This window comes from Phyllobates terribilis, unplaced genomic scaffold (assembly GCF_046119375.1).
Source record: "Phyllobates terribilis strain yellow unplaced genomic scaffold, ASM4611937v1 Scaffold_36__1_contigs__length_13169755, whole genome shotgun sequence".
NCBI lineage: Eukaryota > Metazoa > Chordata > Amphibia > Anura > Dendrobatidae > Phyllobates > Phyllobates terribilis.
This window is the reverse complement of record NW_027362796.1, coordinates 10,386,612-10,402,761: the sequence shown is the minus strand read 5'-3', so window position 1 is coordinate 10,402,761 and position 16,150 is coordinate 10,386,612. Positions and strand designations below refer to the sequence as shown.

General features: G+C 44.2%; 2 protein-coding genes across 3 annotated transcripts in view; both read left to right on the top strand.

Moving 5' to 3' along the window:
* LOC141182831 (uncharacterized) overlaps positions 1-3,919 on the top strand; it is a 168,595-nt gene extending 164,676 nt beyond the window's left edge. The window contains exon 13 of the mRNA XM_073660958.1: positions 1,588-3,919. Within this exon, the coding sequence (XP_073517059.1) occupies positions 1,588-3,515 (1,928 nt within the window). The 3' untranslated portion in view covers positions 3,516-3,919. The remainder of the gene's footprint in view (positions 1-1,587) is intronic.
* LOC141182832 (uncharacterized) overlaps positions 1-16,150 on the top strand; it is a 618,372-nt gene that overhangs the window by 378,494 nt on the left and 223,728 nt on the right. The window lies entirely within an intron of this gene.

Genomic DNA, 16,150 nt, shown 5'->3' with positions numbered 1-16,150 from the left:
GGATCTGGACTAACACAGAGACCCCTAGGCTTGGGCCACAGTGTTACCTGGTATTCGGTGGAGTGAGATGGGAAGAAGAATAGTCAGGTAACCGGGTCACAACCAGGAGGGCAGAGAAAATACAAAATCAGAAGACACAAGAGTAGTCAGTAAACGGGCCGAGGTCACAACAGGAAACAAATACACAAGCCGGGAGCTGAGCACAGAGGACTGAACCAGAGGAGAACAAGGCTGTATCTGGCAGCTTCCGGCAATATGCTTCCAGCTTTAGTAGGGTGCGGTGCTTTCCAAATGGCTGAAGCAGGGAGCAGATTACTCCAGCTGGACAGCACACACCCCCATACTGCCAGACTGGATGGTACTACTGGTCCCAGCAACCCTAATCTTAGTGGTGGACAGAGCCTGCGCCACCCAGAGCTTCTGGTTCTGACGTCTCCTCCATCACCAGCGCTGCCTGCAAGATGAATAAGGCGGTGCCTGGTTAGAGAAGCAGACGTCACACAAGTCGAAGCAGGAGGAGAAGCCGACGTCCCAGACGAGATGGTACACACCTTTTGTAGAAGCACTAATATGACAAAATGGCAGAAAACCAGAGCAGTAGAAATCCCCATCAAGTGACTCCATTTTGGAAATTATAACCCTCAGTGAATTAATCTATAGGAGAAGTGACTATTATGACTTCACAGGCACTTTCCAAAAATTAGCACACGGTGGATGATGGAGAGTGAAAATTGCAAATATGCTATTTTATTACCCAACCCATATTGCCCAGATTGTGCTCCAGGAGACACACACCGTAAATTAAGTGGGTTCTTCTCACTATAGTAATGCCGAATACATGGATGCCAAATCTGTTTTGGGCGCACTGCAAGGCTCAGAAGTGAGGGGGAAACTTAACTTTGGGAGAGTGGATATTACTGGATTGGTTTATGGAAGCCATGTTGATTCTCAAGAGCCTAATAAAACCTCTGTTTTTCTACTGACAGATGATGGACCTGAGTGGGGACTTGTTTTTTGTGAGATGAGTAGAAGTTTTTATTGTTATTATTTTTGCCTACATAACATTGTTTGATGGCTTCTTATTCCATATTTTGGAGGCAGAATGAACAGTTGGACACCACGCTCTACTGGTTCATCCTATGAGGTTTTCTATTAGACTGTGAACTGTCATTCTATCAATAACTTGCCATTTCTACAGACATTTTAAGTACAATTAACACAAGAATCCCATAGACAAATAAATAAAGATTGCATACCACTTCTAAATCAATCTAAACAAACAGATCCCTGGGCTACATGCTAGTCCAGGGAAATGAAGAGATATATGCTCAAGTTTAAAAATCAATTTTATTAGACACAAATCTAAAAAATAGAGGAATATTTAAAATATTTTAAATATTCCTCTATATTTTAGATTTGTGTCTAATAAAATAGATTTTTAAACTTGAGCATGTATCTCTTCATTTCCCTGGATTACCATATAGCCCAGGAATGTGTTTGTTTAGACATTTTAAGTAGAAATGTTCAAAAATATAAATTTCAGGGACATTTTATTCAAAATTAATAATTGTTTTTTTTTCTTGGCAGATGACTGTACCAGGAGATCAGATGGACAGGAGATTTTTAATTCTGACGATCTTAAGATCCCACAGGATACAATTGAAGTGAATGCCATTACTTCAGATATACCATCATCCCTTCACAGCAAACATCAATCATCTGATTCTATGAAACACATCCTGTCTTCTGATTCATTACCGACTACTAAGGAAAATCAAAATAAAATAAGCATTAAAAAACGAACTGCTCCTAAAGCAAAGAAGCCATTTTCACATTCAGAAAATGGAAATAGTTTTACCTTTGAAAAGTCTATTCTTAAGCATCAAAAAATACACACAGCGGACAATAGATTTTTTTGTTCCAAATGTGGAAAATGTTTTAATCAGAAATCAGTTTTTGTTGATCACCAGAGACTTCACATAGGGGAGAAGCCTTTTTCATGCTCAGAATGTGGGAAATGTTTTAATCGTAAAAAGTTTCTTGATAGACACAAGAGAATTCACACAGGGGAGAAGCCTTTTTCTTGTTCAGAATGTGGGAAATGTTTTAACCGGAAAGATCATCTTGATAGCCACCAGAGAACCCACACAGGGGAGAAGCCCTTTTCCTGTTCAGAATGTGGGAAATGTTTTAATCGTAAAATGAATCTTGATACACACAAGAGCACCCACACAAGGGAGAAGCCCTTTTCCTGTTCAGAATGTGGGAAATGTTTTAACCAGAAATCAGGTTTGATTAAGCACCAGAGAACCCACACAGGGGAGAAGCCCTTTTCCTGTTCAGAATGTGGGAAATGTTTTAACCAGAAATCAGGTTTGATTAAGCACCAGAGAACCCACACAGGGGAGAAGCCCTTTTCCTGTTCAGAATGTGGGAAATGTTTTAATTATAAAATGATTCTTGATAGTCACAAGAGAACCCACACAGGGGAGAAGCCTTTCTCCTGTTCTGAATGTGAGAAATGTTTTAACCACAAATCAGGTTTGATTAAGCACCAGAGAACCCACACAGGGGAGAAGCCCTTTTCCTGTTCAGAATGTGGGAAATGTTTTAATCGTAAAATGATTCTTGATAATCACAAGAGAACCCACACAGGGGAGAAGCCTTTTTCCTGTTCAGAATGTGGAAAATGTTTTAACCTGAAATCCAATTTGATTAGGCACCTGAGAACCCACACAGGGGAGAAGCCTTTCTCCTGTTCAGAATGTGGGAAATGTTTTAACCACAAATCAGGTTTGATTACGCACCAGAGAACCCACACAGGGGAGAAGCCCTTTTCTTGTTCAGAATGTGGGAAATGTTTTAACCAGAAATCGGGTTTGATTAAGCACCAGAGAACCCACACAGGGGAGAAGCCCTTTTCCTGTTCAGAATGTGGGAAATGTTTTAATCGTAAAATGAATCTTGATAGTCACAAGAGAACCCACACGGGGGAGAAGCCTTTCTCCTGTTCTGAATGTGGGAAATGTTTTAACCACAAATCAGGTTTGATTAAGCACCAGAGAACCCACACAGGGGAGAAGCCCTTTTCCTGTTCAGAATGTGGGAAATGTTTTAATCGTAAAATGATTCTTGATAGTCACAAGAGAACCCACACAGGGGAGAAGCCTTTTTCCTGTTCAGAATGTGGAAAATGTTTTAACGAGAAATCCAAATTGATTAGGCACCAGAGAACCCACACAGGGGAGAAGCCTTTCTCCTGTTCAGAATGTGGGAAATGTTTTAACCACAAATCAGGTTTGATTAAGCACCAGAGAACCCACACAGGGGAGAAGCCCTTTTCCTGTCCAGAATGTGGGAAATGTTTTAATCGTAAAATGATTCTTGATAGTCACAAGAGAACTCACACAGGGGAGAAGCCTTTTTCCTGTTCAGAATGTGGAAAATGTTTTAACCAGAAATCCAATTTGATTAGGCACCAGAGAACCCACATAGGGGAGAAGCCTTTTTTCTAATCTTTTTTTTAATCCAATACATTTTTATTGAGATGTTTTTCATTAGTTTTTTTTTTTTTACAAAACAGGAAACCAGTATATACAATAATAAAATAACATACCATAGGATGACATACGTGCATCTCTCCTATATATCCTTTCAGCTTGCCCATTACCGTCTGATAACTTGCAATTACTATATCTTACAATTAACATTCTTGAAATCTCTTATATAACCATAATATTGTAATAAACATTATAATCCTATACACATATAGGTGTGCTATATTACCCATACCACATTTAATGAATTCCAATATACATTACAATGAAACATTAGACCTCGCCAATACCCCCCTTCTCCCATAAGTCATTGTCTCTCCAACAATATCCCCCTTGATGGCATTCCAGGTGTATCCAACCATAAGCCCCATATTTTCTCAAATTTATTCATTGAGTTTCATTTTTTATATACCCCTTTTTCTAATCTGATAATATTATTTACCCTGTTTTTGCGTTCACTAATTTCTGGAGGTGAGGGGTTAATCCATTTGGATGCAATATGTTTCCTAGTTTTAAATAAAATCCCTATTGAAATTGGGTCAAATTCCATATAATCTTCTAATATACCTAATAGGCATTTTTTGGGTCTGGTTGAATATCTATTTTATATACCCTCTGTTAGGCGTCGGTCTGGTGGTGGATTTGAAATGGGTCCAGGACCTTCTGTGGTCTCCCATTTCAGTCTAGCCAGGGCTGATGCTGCTCAGCATCACCATCAGCCTCAACGCCTAGCTGGTCCGCGAGCACTGTTTATCTCCCAGGTAGTTGTGCCTAGCAATGTTACATAGTTAGCAAAGCCGAATAAAGACTTGCATCCATCAAGTTCGACCTGTTAGTTCTGTAATTGCTAAAGTTGATCCAGAGGAGGGCAAAAACCCCAAATGATTTGGCCAATCTTCACCTGAGGAAAAATTCCCTCCCGACTCTGAAACCAGCAGTCAGAATAAATCCCTGTATCAACCTACTATTTTATTCTATTTTTAAGTATATGCAGAAATCTGCCTGGTATCTAGAAATGCATCCAGTCCCCGCTTGAACTGGTGTAGTGAATCCGACATTACCGTCTCCTCACTCAGTGAATTCCATATTCTCACTGCTCTTACCGTAAAGAACCCCTTCCTATGCTGGTGCTGAAACCTTTTCTCTTCCAGTCTTAGTGAATGCCCTCTTGTTACCGTAATATCCCTCCTTTTGAACAAATCCCGGGCAAGGTCTCTATACTGTCCCCTAACATATTTGTACACATTTATTATGTCCCCCCTCAACCTTCTCTTTTCCAGGCTGAATAGTCCTAGTTTTGCCAACCTCTCTGGGTATTACAGTCCCTCCATTCCCCTTATTAATTTTGTTGCCCTCCTTTGTACCTTTTCCAGCTCATTTATATCCTTTCTATATATTGGGGCCCATAACTGAGCACAGTATTCCAAGTGTGGTCTGACCAGAGCTTTGTACAGTGGAAGAACAATGTTCTCATCCTTTGCAGCTATACCTCTTCTGATACATCCCATTACCCTGTTTGCCCTTACAGCAGCGGCCTGACTTTGGGCACTCCAATTTAGTTTGCTATCAATCAAGATGCCCAAGTCCTTCTCCATCTCTGAATTCCCCAATGATTTCCCATTCAGTGAGTACTGGTGACTTCCATTTTTCCTTCCCATATGTATGACCTTACATTTCTCCTCGTTAAACCTCATTTGCCATTTAATGCTCCACCTACCCAGCTTATCCAAATCCCTCTGTAGGTCTTCACTATCCTCTTTTGTATTAATTGTTTTACATAACTTTGTGTCATCTGCAAATATTGGTATTTTACTATTTATCCCGTTGACTATGTCGTTAATAAAGATATTAAATAACATTGGGCCTAGTACAGACCCCTGTGGTACCCCACTAGTGACGCTTACCCAATCTGAGTATATTCCATTTATAACCACCCTCTGCCTTCTATCCTTTAGCCAGTTAGCTACCCACTTGCAAACATTTTGCCCCAGCCCCATCATTCTCATTTTGTATACCAACCTATTATGTGGCACGCTATCGAATGCTTTTGAGAAGTCGAGATACACGACATCCACTGGTTCCCCCTGATCTACTCGAGAGCTAACCTCCTCGTAGAAGTCAATCAGGTTAGTTTGGCAGGAGCGATTCCTCATGAATCCATGTTGGTTCGGGGTTAATAGATTATTAGCATCAAGATGCTCCATAATTGCCTCATTAATAAAGCCTTCAAAAATTTTGCCCTCAACGGACGTCAGACTCACCGGCCGATAGTTTCCGGCGTTACTTTTTGCTCCCTTTTTGAATATTGGCACTACATTCGCCTGTCGCCAATCAAGTGGTACAGACCCAGTCTCAACAGAGTCCTTAAATATAAGATATAACGGTCTGTCTATCACATTACTTAGTTCCCTTAGTACCCGTGGGTGTATGCCATCAGGTCCTGGTGATTTGTTTATTTTAATGTTACTGAGGCGTTTCTGTACCCCAGCTTGGGTTAGATTTGTCATACTTAGTGGAGGATTAAGCTTGTCACTTCTCATTTCTCCTGTTAGTTCTTTTTCCTTTGTGAAAGTTGACGAAAAAAATGTATTTAATAGATTAGCTTTATCCTCATCTTTCTCTATGATTTTGCCTTCCTCACTTTTTATCGGTCCAATATTATCCGATTTAATCCTTTTACTATTTATATACGTAAAGAACAGTTTGGAATTTGATCTACTTTCCCTAGCAATACGTCTCTCTGTTTCCTCCTTTGCTATTTTTATTTGTTTTTTGCAGGTTCTCGTTTTTTCCTTGTAACACATTAGTGCCTCCTTGCTGTTTTCCTGTTTTAATCTCTTGAATGCCTCTTTTTTGCTATTTAACGCCCCTTTTACGTTCTTATTCAACCATATTGGTTTCCTCTTATTTCTGGCCCTTTTATTCCCATACGGTATATACCTCTCGCACTGAGTATTCAGAATTCTTTTGAAGGTTTCCCATTTACTATTCGTATTTCCTTGATTAAGAACTTTGTCCCAGTCTATAAGTTGAAGGTTTTCTTTCAGCTGATCAAACTTCGCCCTCCTAAAGTTTAATGTTTTAGTTGTTCCCTTATTGATAACCCTACTGAAGGGCATTTTGAAATTGATAATATTATGATCGCTATTACCTAGGTGCCCCCCTATCTGTACCTCAGTTATTCTATCAGGCCTATTAGTCAATATTAAGTCCAACACTGCCTTCCCTCTCGTTGGTTCCTGCACTAGTTGGGAGAGATAATTATCCTTGATATTTGTCAAGAACCTTTTTCCTTTCTGTGATCTACAGGTTTCTGTTTCCCAGTCAATATCCGGGTAGTTGAAGTCCCCCATTACAATCACCTCATTATGTTTTGCTACTTTGTCTATTTGTCCTAATAGCAGTTTCTCATTCTCCTCTGTTATATTGGGTGGCTTATAGCAGACCCCCAGTAATATTTTATTATTATTTTTTGCCCCCTCTATCTCTACCCACATGGACTCGACCCCCTCTTCTCCCTCTCCTATATCTTCCCTTAGTCTGGGCTTTAGACGTGACTTTACATATAAGCAGACTCCTCCGCCCTTCCCCTGTTTCCGGTCCCTTCTAAATAAACTATAATCTATTAAATTTACCGCCCAGTCGTAGCTATCGTCTAGCCAAGTCTCTGTTATACCTACGATGTCATACCTCTCCTCCGATATAAGCGCCCGCAGCTCATCCGCCTTATTGGTCAGGCTTCTTCCGTTGGTCAGCATGCAAGATAAAACTTTGGGGTTATTTAGCATCCTATTCTTCTCTAACGATCTAACTGTACTATCCCCACACCCCTCTCCACCCTCATTATATTCACTTCTCCCCTTCCCCCTTGCTTGCCTCACATCCCACCTATTTCCTTGGTCCCCCCCCCCGTCTCTAGTTTAAAAACTCCTCCAACCTATTAGCCATCTTCTTCCCCAGCACCGCTGCACCCTCCCCATTGAGGTGCAGCCCGTCCCTACGGTAGAGCCTGTAGCCGACAGTGAAGTCGGCCCAGTTCTCCATGAACCCAAACCCTTCTGCCTTGCACTAACTCTTTAGCCACTTATTCACCTCCCTAACCTCCCGTTGGCGCTCCTGTGTGGCTCGCGGGATTGGTAGTATTTCTGAGAAAACTACCTTGGAGGTCCTTGCCCTAAGCTTCCTACCTAGATCCCTGAAATCATTTTTAAGGACTCTCCATCTACCACTCACTTTGTCATTGGTGCCAATGTGGACCATGACCGCTGGGTCTTCGCCAGCCTAACCCAGTAACCTGTCAACCCGATCCGCGATGTGCCGGACTCGAGCGCCAGGGAGGCAGCACACCGGCGATCCCGGTCTTAGTGACAGATTGCCCTGTCTGTCCCCCTAATAATAGAGTCACCCACTACCAGGACCTGTCTAGCCTGCCCTACACTTCCCCCCTCCCCCTCATTACTGGAGCATACACTCCCCCGGCGGTCAGAGGATCTGTCGTGCTCCAATAATGCCGGTTCTGAACCAGCCTTCCTATACTTCTTCCCTCTATCCCTTCTAACTGTTACCCAGTTCCCTGCCTGTTCAGCCTGCGCTTCCCCACTAAGCTCCACCCCCAGTGTTGACCCATTGAGTGTCTGCTCGGTGAGCAGCAAACTCCGTTCCATGTTGTCGATGCTCCTCAGTACCGCTATCTGAGCACTTAGATCCAGGATTTGGGCTTCCAAGCGCACGATATGCTCACATCTCTCGCAGCAGTATGGATCCTTGAGCGGTAGCTCAGGGAATGCATACATTGCGCAAGATGTACACTGCACGGCTCCGGCCAACATGGACGTCATTCTAAATATGGGGATACAGTCAGTATATATGTACAAGTACAAAACACAATTATTTATATATAGGTGTATGGACGGGGATCAATTAGGGATGTGCAAGTGTATCGATTAGATATCGGCGCGGGATCAGTTAAGTATGGACGGGGGATCAATTAAGTATGGATGGGGGATCAGCTGAGTGGGTCAGGTGGATTAATTAAGTATGGACGGTGTTTCAAGTAACTATGGACTGGGATCAATAAGTATGGACTGGGGAAATAATTGTGGACTAGGGAATCAATCAATTAATTATGGACAGGGGGTTTAAATAAATAGGATGGGGGGTAAAGCAAATAAATAGGTATGGACGGTGGGTCAATTAACTAAGGACTGGGGATCAATAAGTATCAATAATATCAATAAATATGGACTGGGGAAATAATTGTGGTCTGGGGAATCAATCAATTAATTATGGACAGGGGTTAATTAAATATGGTGGGGGATAAGGCAAATAGATAGGGACTGGGGATGAGTAAAAGTGGACAAGGGGAATCTATTAAATAGGACAAGGGGGATCAATCAATTATGGGCTGGGGGGGTCAATCATTTAAATGTGGTCAGGGGGATCACTTTAATATGGACGGGGGGTGGTCGGGGATCAATTAAATGAGGACGGGGGGGTCAATTTAATGTGGTCAGAGGGATCAGTTAGATATGGACGGGGGTGTTCAGGGGAATCAGATTAAATATGGACGGGGGTTAATCAATTAAATATGGACTAGGGAATACAATACAATTACAATACAGATACAAATGCAATACAGTACAGTACACACTTGGGTTCAGTAGGGCCGCTTATCGCGGCCTCCTGCCCCTCACTCACCTCCTCTAGGGACGCTGCTCGCTATCACAGCGCGCTCGTCCCTCCGGTCGCCTCTTACCGGTCCTCCTGATCACCTCCTGGTCACCACCACCTGGCACCCTCCGCCGGCCGGCACTGCACGCTGCCACAGCGCTCTCTTGCGCTCGTCCCTCCGGTCGCCTCCTACTGGTCCGCTCGGTCACCTCCGCCTGGCTCTCCTCCCTTCCCAGGAGTTCTCTCCACACACAGCACAACTCTTGCAGCACACGGCAGGCTCCGCATCCACCACTTCCTGTCAGGCCTCCTCCCACTTCCTGTTAAGCCTGGTTTGCAGAAGGAGACAGGGCTTGTGGAATCTAAGTCCAGGATTTGCCGAACTGAGCATGTCTGTGACCTGGCGGATCATGATTGGTGGGTTGGGCACCCGCCTGATTGGTCCACGGGTAACGTCACGAATGGCGCGTCGGTGGGCAGGGCTTTGTCTTTAAAAGGCCCGCCCACAAACATGACGACGCGCTCAGATCATTTTGCAAGTGTTGCCGTTGTGTGGACGAGTGTATTCCACGTGCTCTCTAGCTGCTCTCTCCGTGACCTGCCGATGCCAGAGTTAGCTCAACTGATTAGCACAGGTCACTCAGGCAGGCTTAGATTCGTTTAGGCAGGTAGCTACGTCTTGCAGCCTGGCTCAGCCAAAGGGGTCGCCTAACACCTTGAGCAGTCTGCAGACACCCTGTCCACGGCTATCGCCTATCAGCCACGTGGAATAGTACCCTTCAGTCCGGTGGCACGCCCCCTGTAGGCACGTGTACCCGTCACGTAGTCACACGCATCTTAGCGCCAATCCCTACACGGAAAGGTTTAAGATTTAAGTTGGTTGCGTACCTTTCCACCCGGAAAGTGTTCGGCAGCAGTCCTCCAGGCTGCATCGCGGACCCCGGGGTCGGTTGCGTTTCATTTTAATAAAGTTGTCTGCAACCGCCCTCCTAACACCCTCTTTATAATAGACAGAACTCCTTTCCAGTATTTACCTAACTCCCGGCATTCCCATAGTGTATGTAATAGGCCCGCAGCATCCATGTTACATCCTGGACATTCAGCGGCAGTCCGGTATCCTATGTTACATAGGAATCTAGGCGTCTTATATTTCCTGTGTATTAATATGATCTGGGAGAATCTCTGAGCCTCGTATAAAGATAATTGGGGAACCAGTTCTTATACCGCTCTCCATTGATCCTCAGAAATTGGACCTATATCTCCATCCATTTTTGTCTAGCTGGAGAAGGAAATATTTTTAAATAATTATCAAGAAGGATTCAGTAAATATCAGAAATATGACCCTTAATATTTCCCTTCTCTAATACCAACTTAACAAAAGTATTATTTTCTACCCAAAAGGGCGTCCATCTTGATTGTGCATTAAATGAATGCCGAAACTGTAGATATTTATACAATTGTTTATTTGTCACCCAAATTCCCCCTTTAATTGATCAAAGGACTTAAGTTTCCCTTCAGACAATGTTTTATATCGTATATATTCCTTTATCCACCCAACTCCGGAATCCCTCTAATTTATAGACCTCTGCATATTTATTATTAAACCATATAGGTGTAGATTCATTGCAGTCTCCTATTTCCATTATATCTTTACCCCTATCCCAGACCTTGTAGAGTAGAGCAAGTGTAGGGTATAGTGATTTCTTGTGTGCGAGGTCATTCAGTTCCACTATATGAATAGGAATATTCCACGGTGTTCCTGAGGTAATTAACCCCTTAATACTCTTTGGGTTTGCAGCACTTTGCCACCCACCCAAATGTTGCAATATAATATATTGGTGCATTAGGAATCGCCAATCCACCAGATTCCTCGTCACTTTGTAGATATTCACATTTTATCCTAGCCGATTTCTTTTTCATATAACAGAATGAAACTTGCTATGAATTTTCTGAAAATGGGAATTATGGATCCAAATAGGGGCATTATGCAGAATGTATGAGAGTTGGGGCATCAATATCATGTTTAATAAGTTCCCTCCTCCTACAGCTGATAATGGTAATCTCCACCACGCATCGATTTTCTTTTTATACTTTTCCAGAAGAAGATATAGATTCAGTGCAATGTAATCCGGAGATCTTATCGTTATACTTATACTCGGTATTAGAATTTCTCAGCCGTTTGTATTCGTGTATGTTCTAATATGCTGGAATCAGTGATATCATCACATGGTAGAATAATCGACTTATCCCGATTAATGGACAGGCCTGACCTTTCACCAAACTCTCCAATAATGTTCAGAATAGGATCAGTAGACGTCTGGATATCACCTACAGTAGAAACCAGAAGTTTCCATACACTATATATAAAGACACATCTGATGTTATTCTCAATATCTGACATGAAATCAGAATAAATCTTTCCCGTTTTAGGTCAATTAGGATTATACCATCATTTATAATATTTGCCAAACGCCAGAATAATGAGAGAGAGAGAATGGTTTATGGCGTTACACATCTCTATAGGCTTTTCACTTCCAGTATTCCTATGTCGGGGGTGATGTGCAGACGGGGGGCTCTGTCACCGCTGTAGATGTGGAGGGCAGGGATTGTGCTGCTTTCCTCAGATGACCGGACATTGCTCTGTTATTCCCAATGCTGAGATGAATGACAGAGGGCGGGGCAGGGGCAGATACTGACAGCCAATGAGTGTGCAGAGGGCGGGGCTGGGGCAGATACTGACAGCCAATGAGTGTGCAGGGGGCGGTGCTGGGGCAGATACTGACAGCCAATGAGTGTGCAGAGGTCAGTGCTGGGGCAGATACTGACAGCCAATGAGTGTGCAGAGGGCGGTGCTGGGGCAGATACTGACAGCCAATGAGTGCAGAGGGCGGTGCTGGGGCAGATACTGACAGCCAATGAGTGTGCAGAGGGCGGTGCTAGGGCAGATACTGACAGCCAATGAGTGCAGAGGGCGGTGCTGGGGCAGATACTGACAGCCAATGAGTGTGCAGAGGGCAGTGCTGGGGCAGATACTGACAGCCAATGAGTGTGCAGAGGGCGGTGCTGGGGAAGATACTGACAGCCAATGAGTGTGCAGAGGGCAGTGCTGGGGCAGATACTGACAGCCAATGAGAGTGCAGAGGGCGGTGCTGGGGTAGATACTGACAGCCAATGAGTGTGCAGAGGTCAGTGCTGGGGCAGATACTGACAGTCAATGAGTGTGCAGAGGTCAGTGCTGGGGCAGATACTGACAGCCAATGAGTGTGCAGAGGGCAGTGCTGGGGCCAGGGGTGGATTAAGAGTAGTAAGGGCCCCGGGCAGTTTAGAAGGCGCGGCCCCCCCCCACACACCTGATTTATCACGTGACATGTCACATGATCCCCTGTGATAGATCATGTGATAGTTCACGGGAAATTAATTTGGCACAATATTAATTGTGCTGCCTCATCTGAGAGCAGCACAATATTGGGGCAGATACCCTGATTCCAGCGATGTGTCACTTTTTCAGCTGCTTGTTGTCATTTTGAGAAAATCACCGTTTTATCTGCTGCAGATCTAGCAGCTCTCTGAATGCTGCGCTCTGTATAGCCCCACCCACACCACTGATTGGCAGCTTTCTGCCCATGCTCAGTGTACACAGAAATCTACTGATCAGTGATGGGGGTGGGGTCCTACAGAACTTACTAGTCATCTAGTGATAATTACCTTCTGACAAATCAATGATTTTATCAAAACAACACTAAGCAGCCCAGTAAGTGACACATTACTGGAATCGGTGCCTCTAACCCTACATTATGCTGCTCTCAGATTAGGTGGCAAAAACCTGATGACAGATTCCCTTTAAAGGAGCTGTAAACACAAAAAAAGTTTGTATTAAAAAAAATACAAGCCATTTGTGAAATTAACTTTTTTTCATTGTTAATTCACATTAGACTGTATCTTCAACACTTTTGTCAGCAGGTCTTATTACAGACTCTGAATAGGGCAGCTCTCTCCCTCAGCAGAAAGTCACAGCATGGTTAAAAAACGGGATCTTTTATGATTTTCTCATAATAAATAAAAAAGGACATGCAAGTCCTCCAAACTATTTTCCGTTTCTCTATAGGGGAGGTCCTAAATCTTTCTTGTTCTTTAGTTGATCACATGTCAAAAAGGCAAAGCATTTACTATGAACTCGCTTAAAAAAATATACACTTGGAGAGTAATATCATCATCTGCATGTAAATATTCCTTGACTCTAAGGGCTCGCTCACACTGTCGTATAACACGGCCGAATGCTATGTGATGTTTTATCGGATAGGACTCGGCCCTATGTTATACTATGGGACAGTGCGATTATTGGCATGAGAAAATAATCTCATTCGATATTCGGACCATGTGCACCCATACAAGTCTATGGGTGCACGTAAAACATTGGACTGCACTCGGATGTCATCCAAGTGCAGTCCGATGAACACTCACAGAGACTATGGAGAAGATGGAGAAATTAAGTTCTCCATCTTCTCCATATCTGTGCTGCGAGAGAATCGGATCACACTCAGTTGAAGCTCTGAGTTTGAGCCGAGTGTCATTAGCATAATTGGCCCTATTCTCTTGCATGAGAGAATATATGGCTTAGTGAGTGGACCCTAAAACTGAATAGTAGTGACGGACAGGCACCTCACAAGCGGGATCCATGTAGCTCTCAGATGTCATGTAGGTAGGGCTTCATTCCATGGGGTAGGGCTTAATTTCAAGGTATATAAAAAAATGGACTTCAAATAAAAATTAAATGAACACAAAAAGCACTAATTGAATTATTTTTTTCGTATTTATGTTTGCAGCCCCTTTAAAAACCCTTTGAGGACCAAGGCACATATATGTCCCATCGTTTTAAACTGGAAAAAAATTTGATTGAATAAAATTTAAGGTCCTCAAAGGTTTAAGTAGGTCATAAATTCATATGAATACTTGCTCATACAATTACACATGCCAAAAGATGAAGAAGAACAGAATCAAAAATATGACATTAAGTGGAGCACTTACAGGTATTCAAGGTGAAAGAGACCAGCAAAGGCATCGTCTTGAATGACAGTAAATGAGCTAGAATTCAGCAAGCTGAAAATGAAGACAGCAGGTTAGAAGCGAACCAGACTTTATGGTGCTCAGAATTAGTCAAGCAGAATTTATTGACTGCTCTTGCAAAGCACTGAGACTCCCGCTGTGTATAGATGGCACGGTGCGGCCTCCCGCTGTGTATAGATGGTGCCGTGCAGCCTCCCGCTGTGTATAGATGGCACCGTATAGATGGCTACGTGCGGCCTCCTGCTGAGTATACGTGTATAGATGGCTACGTGCGGCCTCCTGCTGAGTATAGATGCCGCACGGCGCTCCCCCCAGAGACAGCAGGAGGCTGCACAGCGCCATCTATACTCAGCGGGAGGCCGCACGTAGCCATCTATACACAGCAGGAGGCCGCACGGCGACATCTATACTCAGCGGGGGGCCGCACGTAGCCATCTATACACAGCGGGGGGCGCACGTAGCCATCTATACACAGCGGGGGGCCGCACGGCACCGTCTATACACAGCGGGGGCCGCACGTAGCCATCTATACACAGCGGGGGGCCGCACGTAGCCATCTATACACAGCGGGGGGGGCGCACGGCGCCCCCCCAGAGACATCAGGAGGCCGCACGGCGCCAACTATACACAGCAGAAGGCCGCATGCAGTCATACACACACACAAACATATACAGACACGCATAAACACATTTGAAACACAAAAATACATACAGACATCACACAATGACATCTGCCCACACACACACACAAACACACACATACAGACATTACACACACACACACATCTGTGTGTGTGTATTTATAGTGTGTGTGTGTATGTATGTGTGTATGTATAGTGTGTGTGTGTGTATAATTTGTGTGTGTGTATTTTTTTTTAAGTTAAAAACAAGTAAAATGCATGCGGCATCAATATCAAGACTCCAGATATAAGGGCCTATTCACACTGAATTTTGCAATGCATTCATCTCCTCTTTCCAGGCTTCTATCTAAATCCCTGAAAAATGGCATTCAGATGTGCCTTGACATAGCCATTGATTTGAACAAAGGCAAACCGAGGCTAAAGTCTGAATCTTTAGGCTCCATTTGCTCTGCTTTCAGATGTCTAATTTCAGACAGCACAATCCTGAATTTCAGGGATTCAGTTGTAAGCCTTGTGTGAAGACCTGAATGCAGCGCTGGATGTAGTGTGAATAGGTCCTTACATCCTACACCACCTCAGGGTATTGTTGTTATGGAGTATTGTCCCTGGGTGGCCGCAGTTATGACCACCACCAGGGCTCGCGGTCACCCACCCTAGCTTTGGTATTCTGGGGAGCTGGTATAATGAATATCTGAGAAGAGCCCTAGAGAAGCAAGAACATTGGACAACCAAGAGGTGGTGGCCTCAAGTCAGGTGTAGTGTTCAACAGGGCAAGACTTTCTAACCTGCCCACACACACACACACACCTGCCCACACAAACACACACACCTGCCCACACAGACACACACACACACACACCTGCCCACACAGACACACACACCTGCCCACACACACACCTGCCCACACACACACAAACACATACACCTGCCCACACACACACCTGCCCCCACACACACACCTGCCCACACACACACACCTGCCCACACACACACCTGCCCACACACACACCTGCCCACACACACACACCTGCCCACACACACACACCTGCCCACACACCTGCCCACACACACACACCTGCCCACACACCTGCCCACACACACACACCTGCCCACACACCTGCCCACACACACACACACACATCTGCCCACACACACATCTGCCCACACACACACACCTGCCCACACACACACACCTGCCGACACAGACACACACACACAA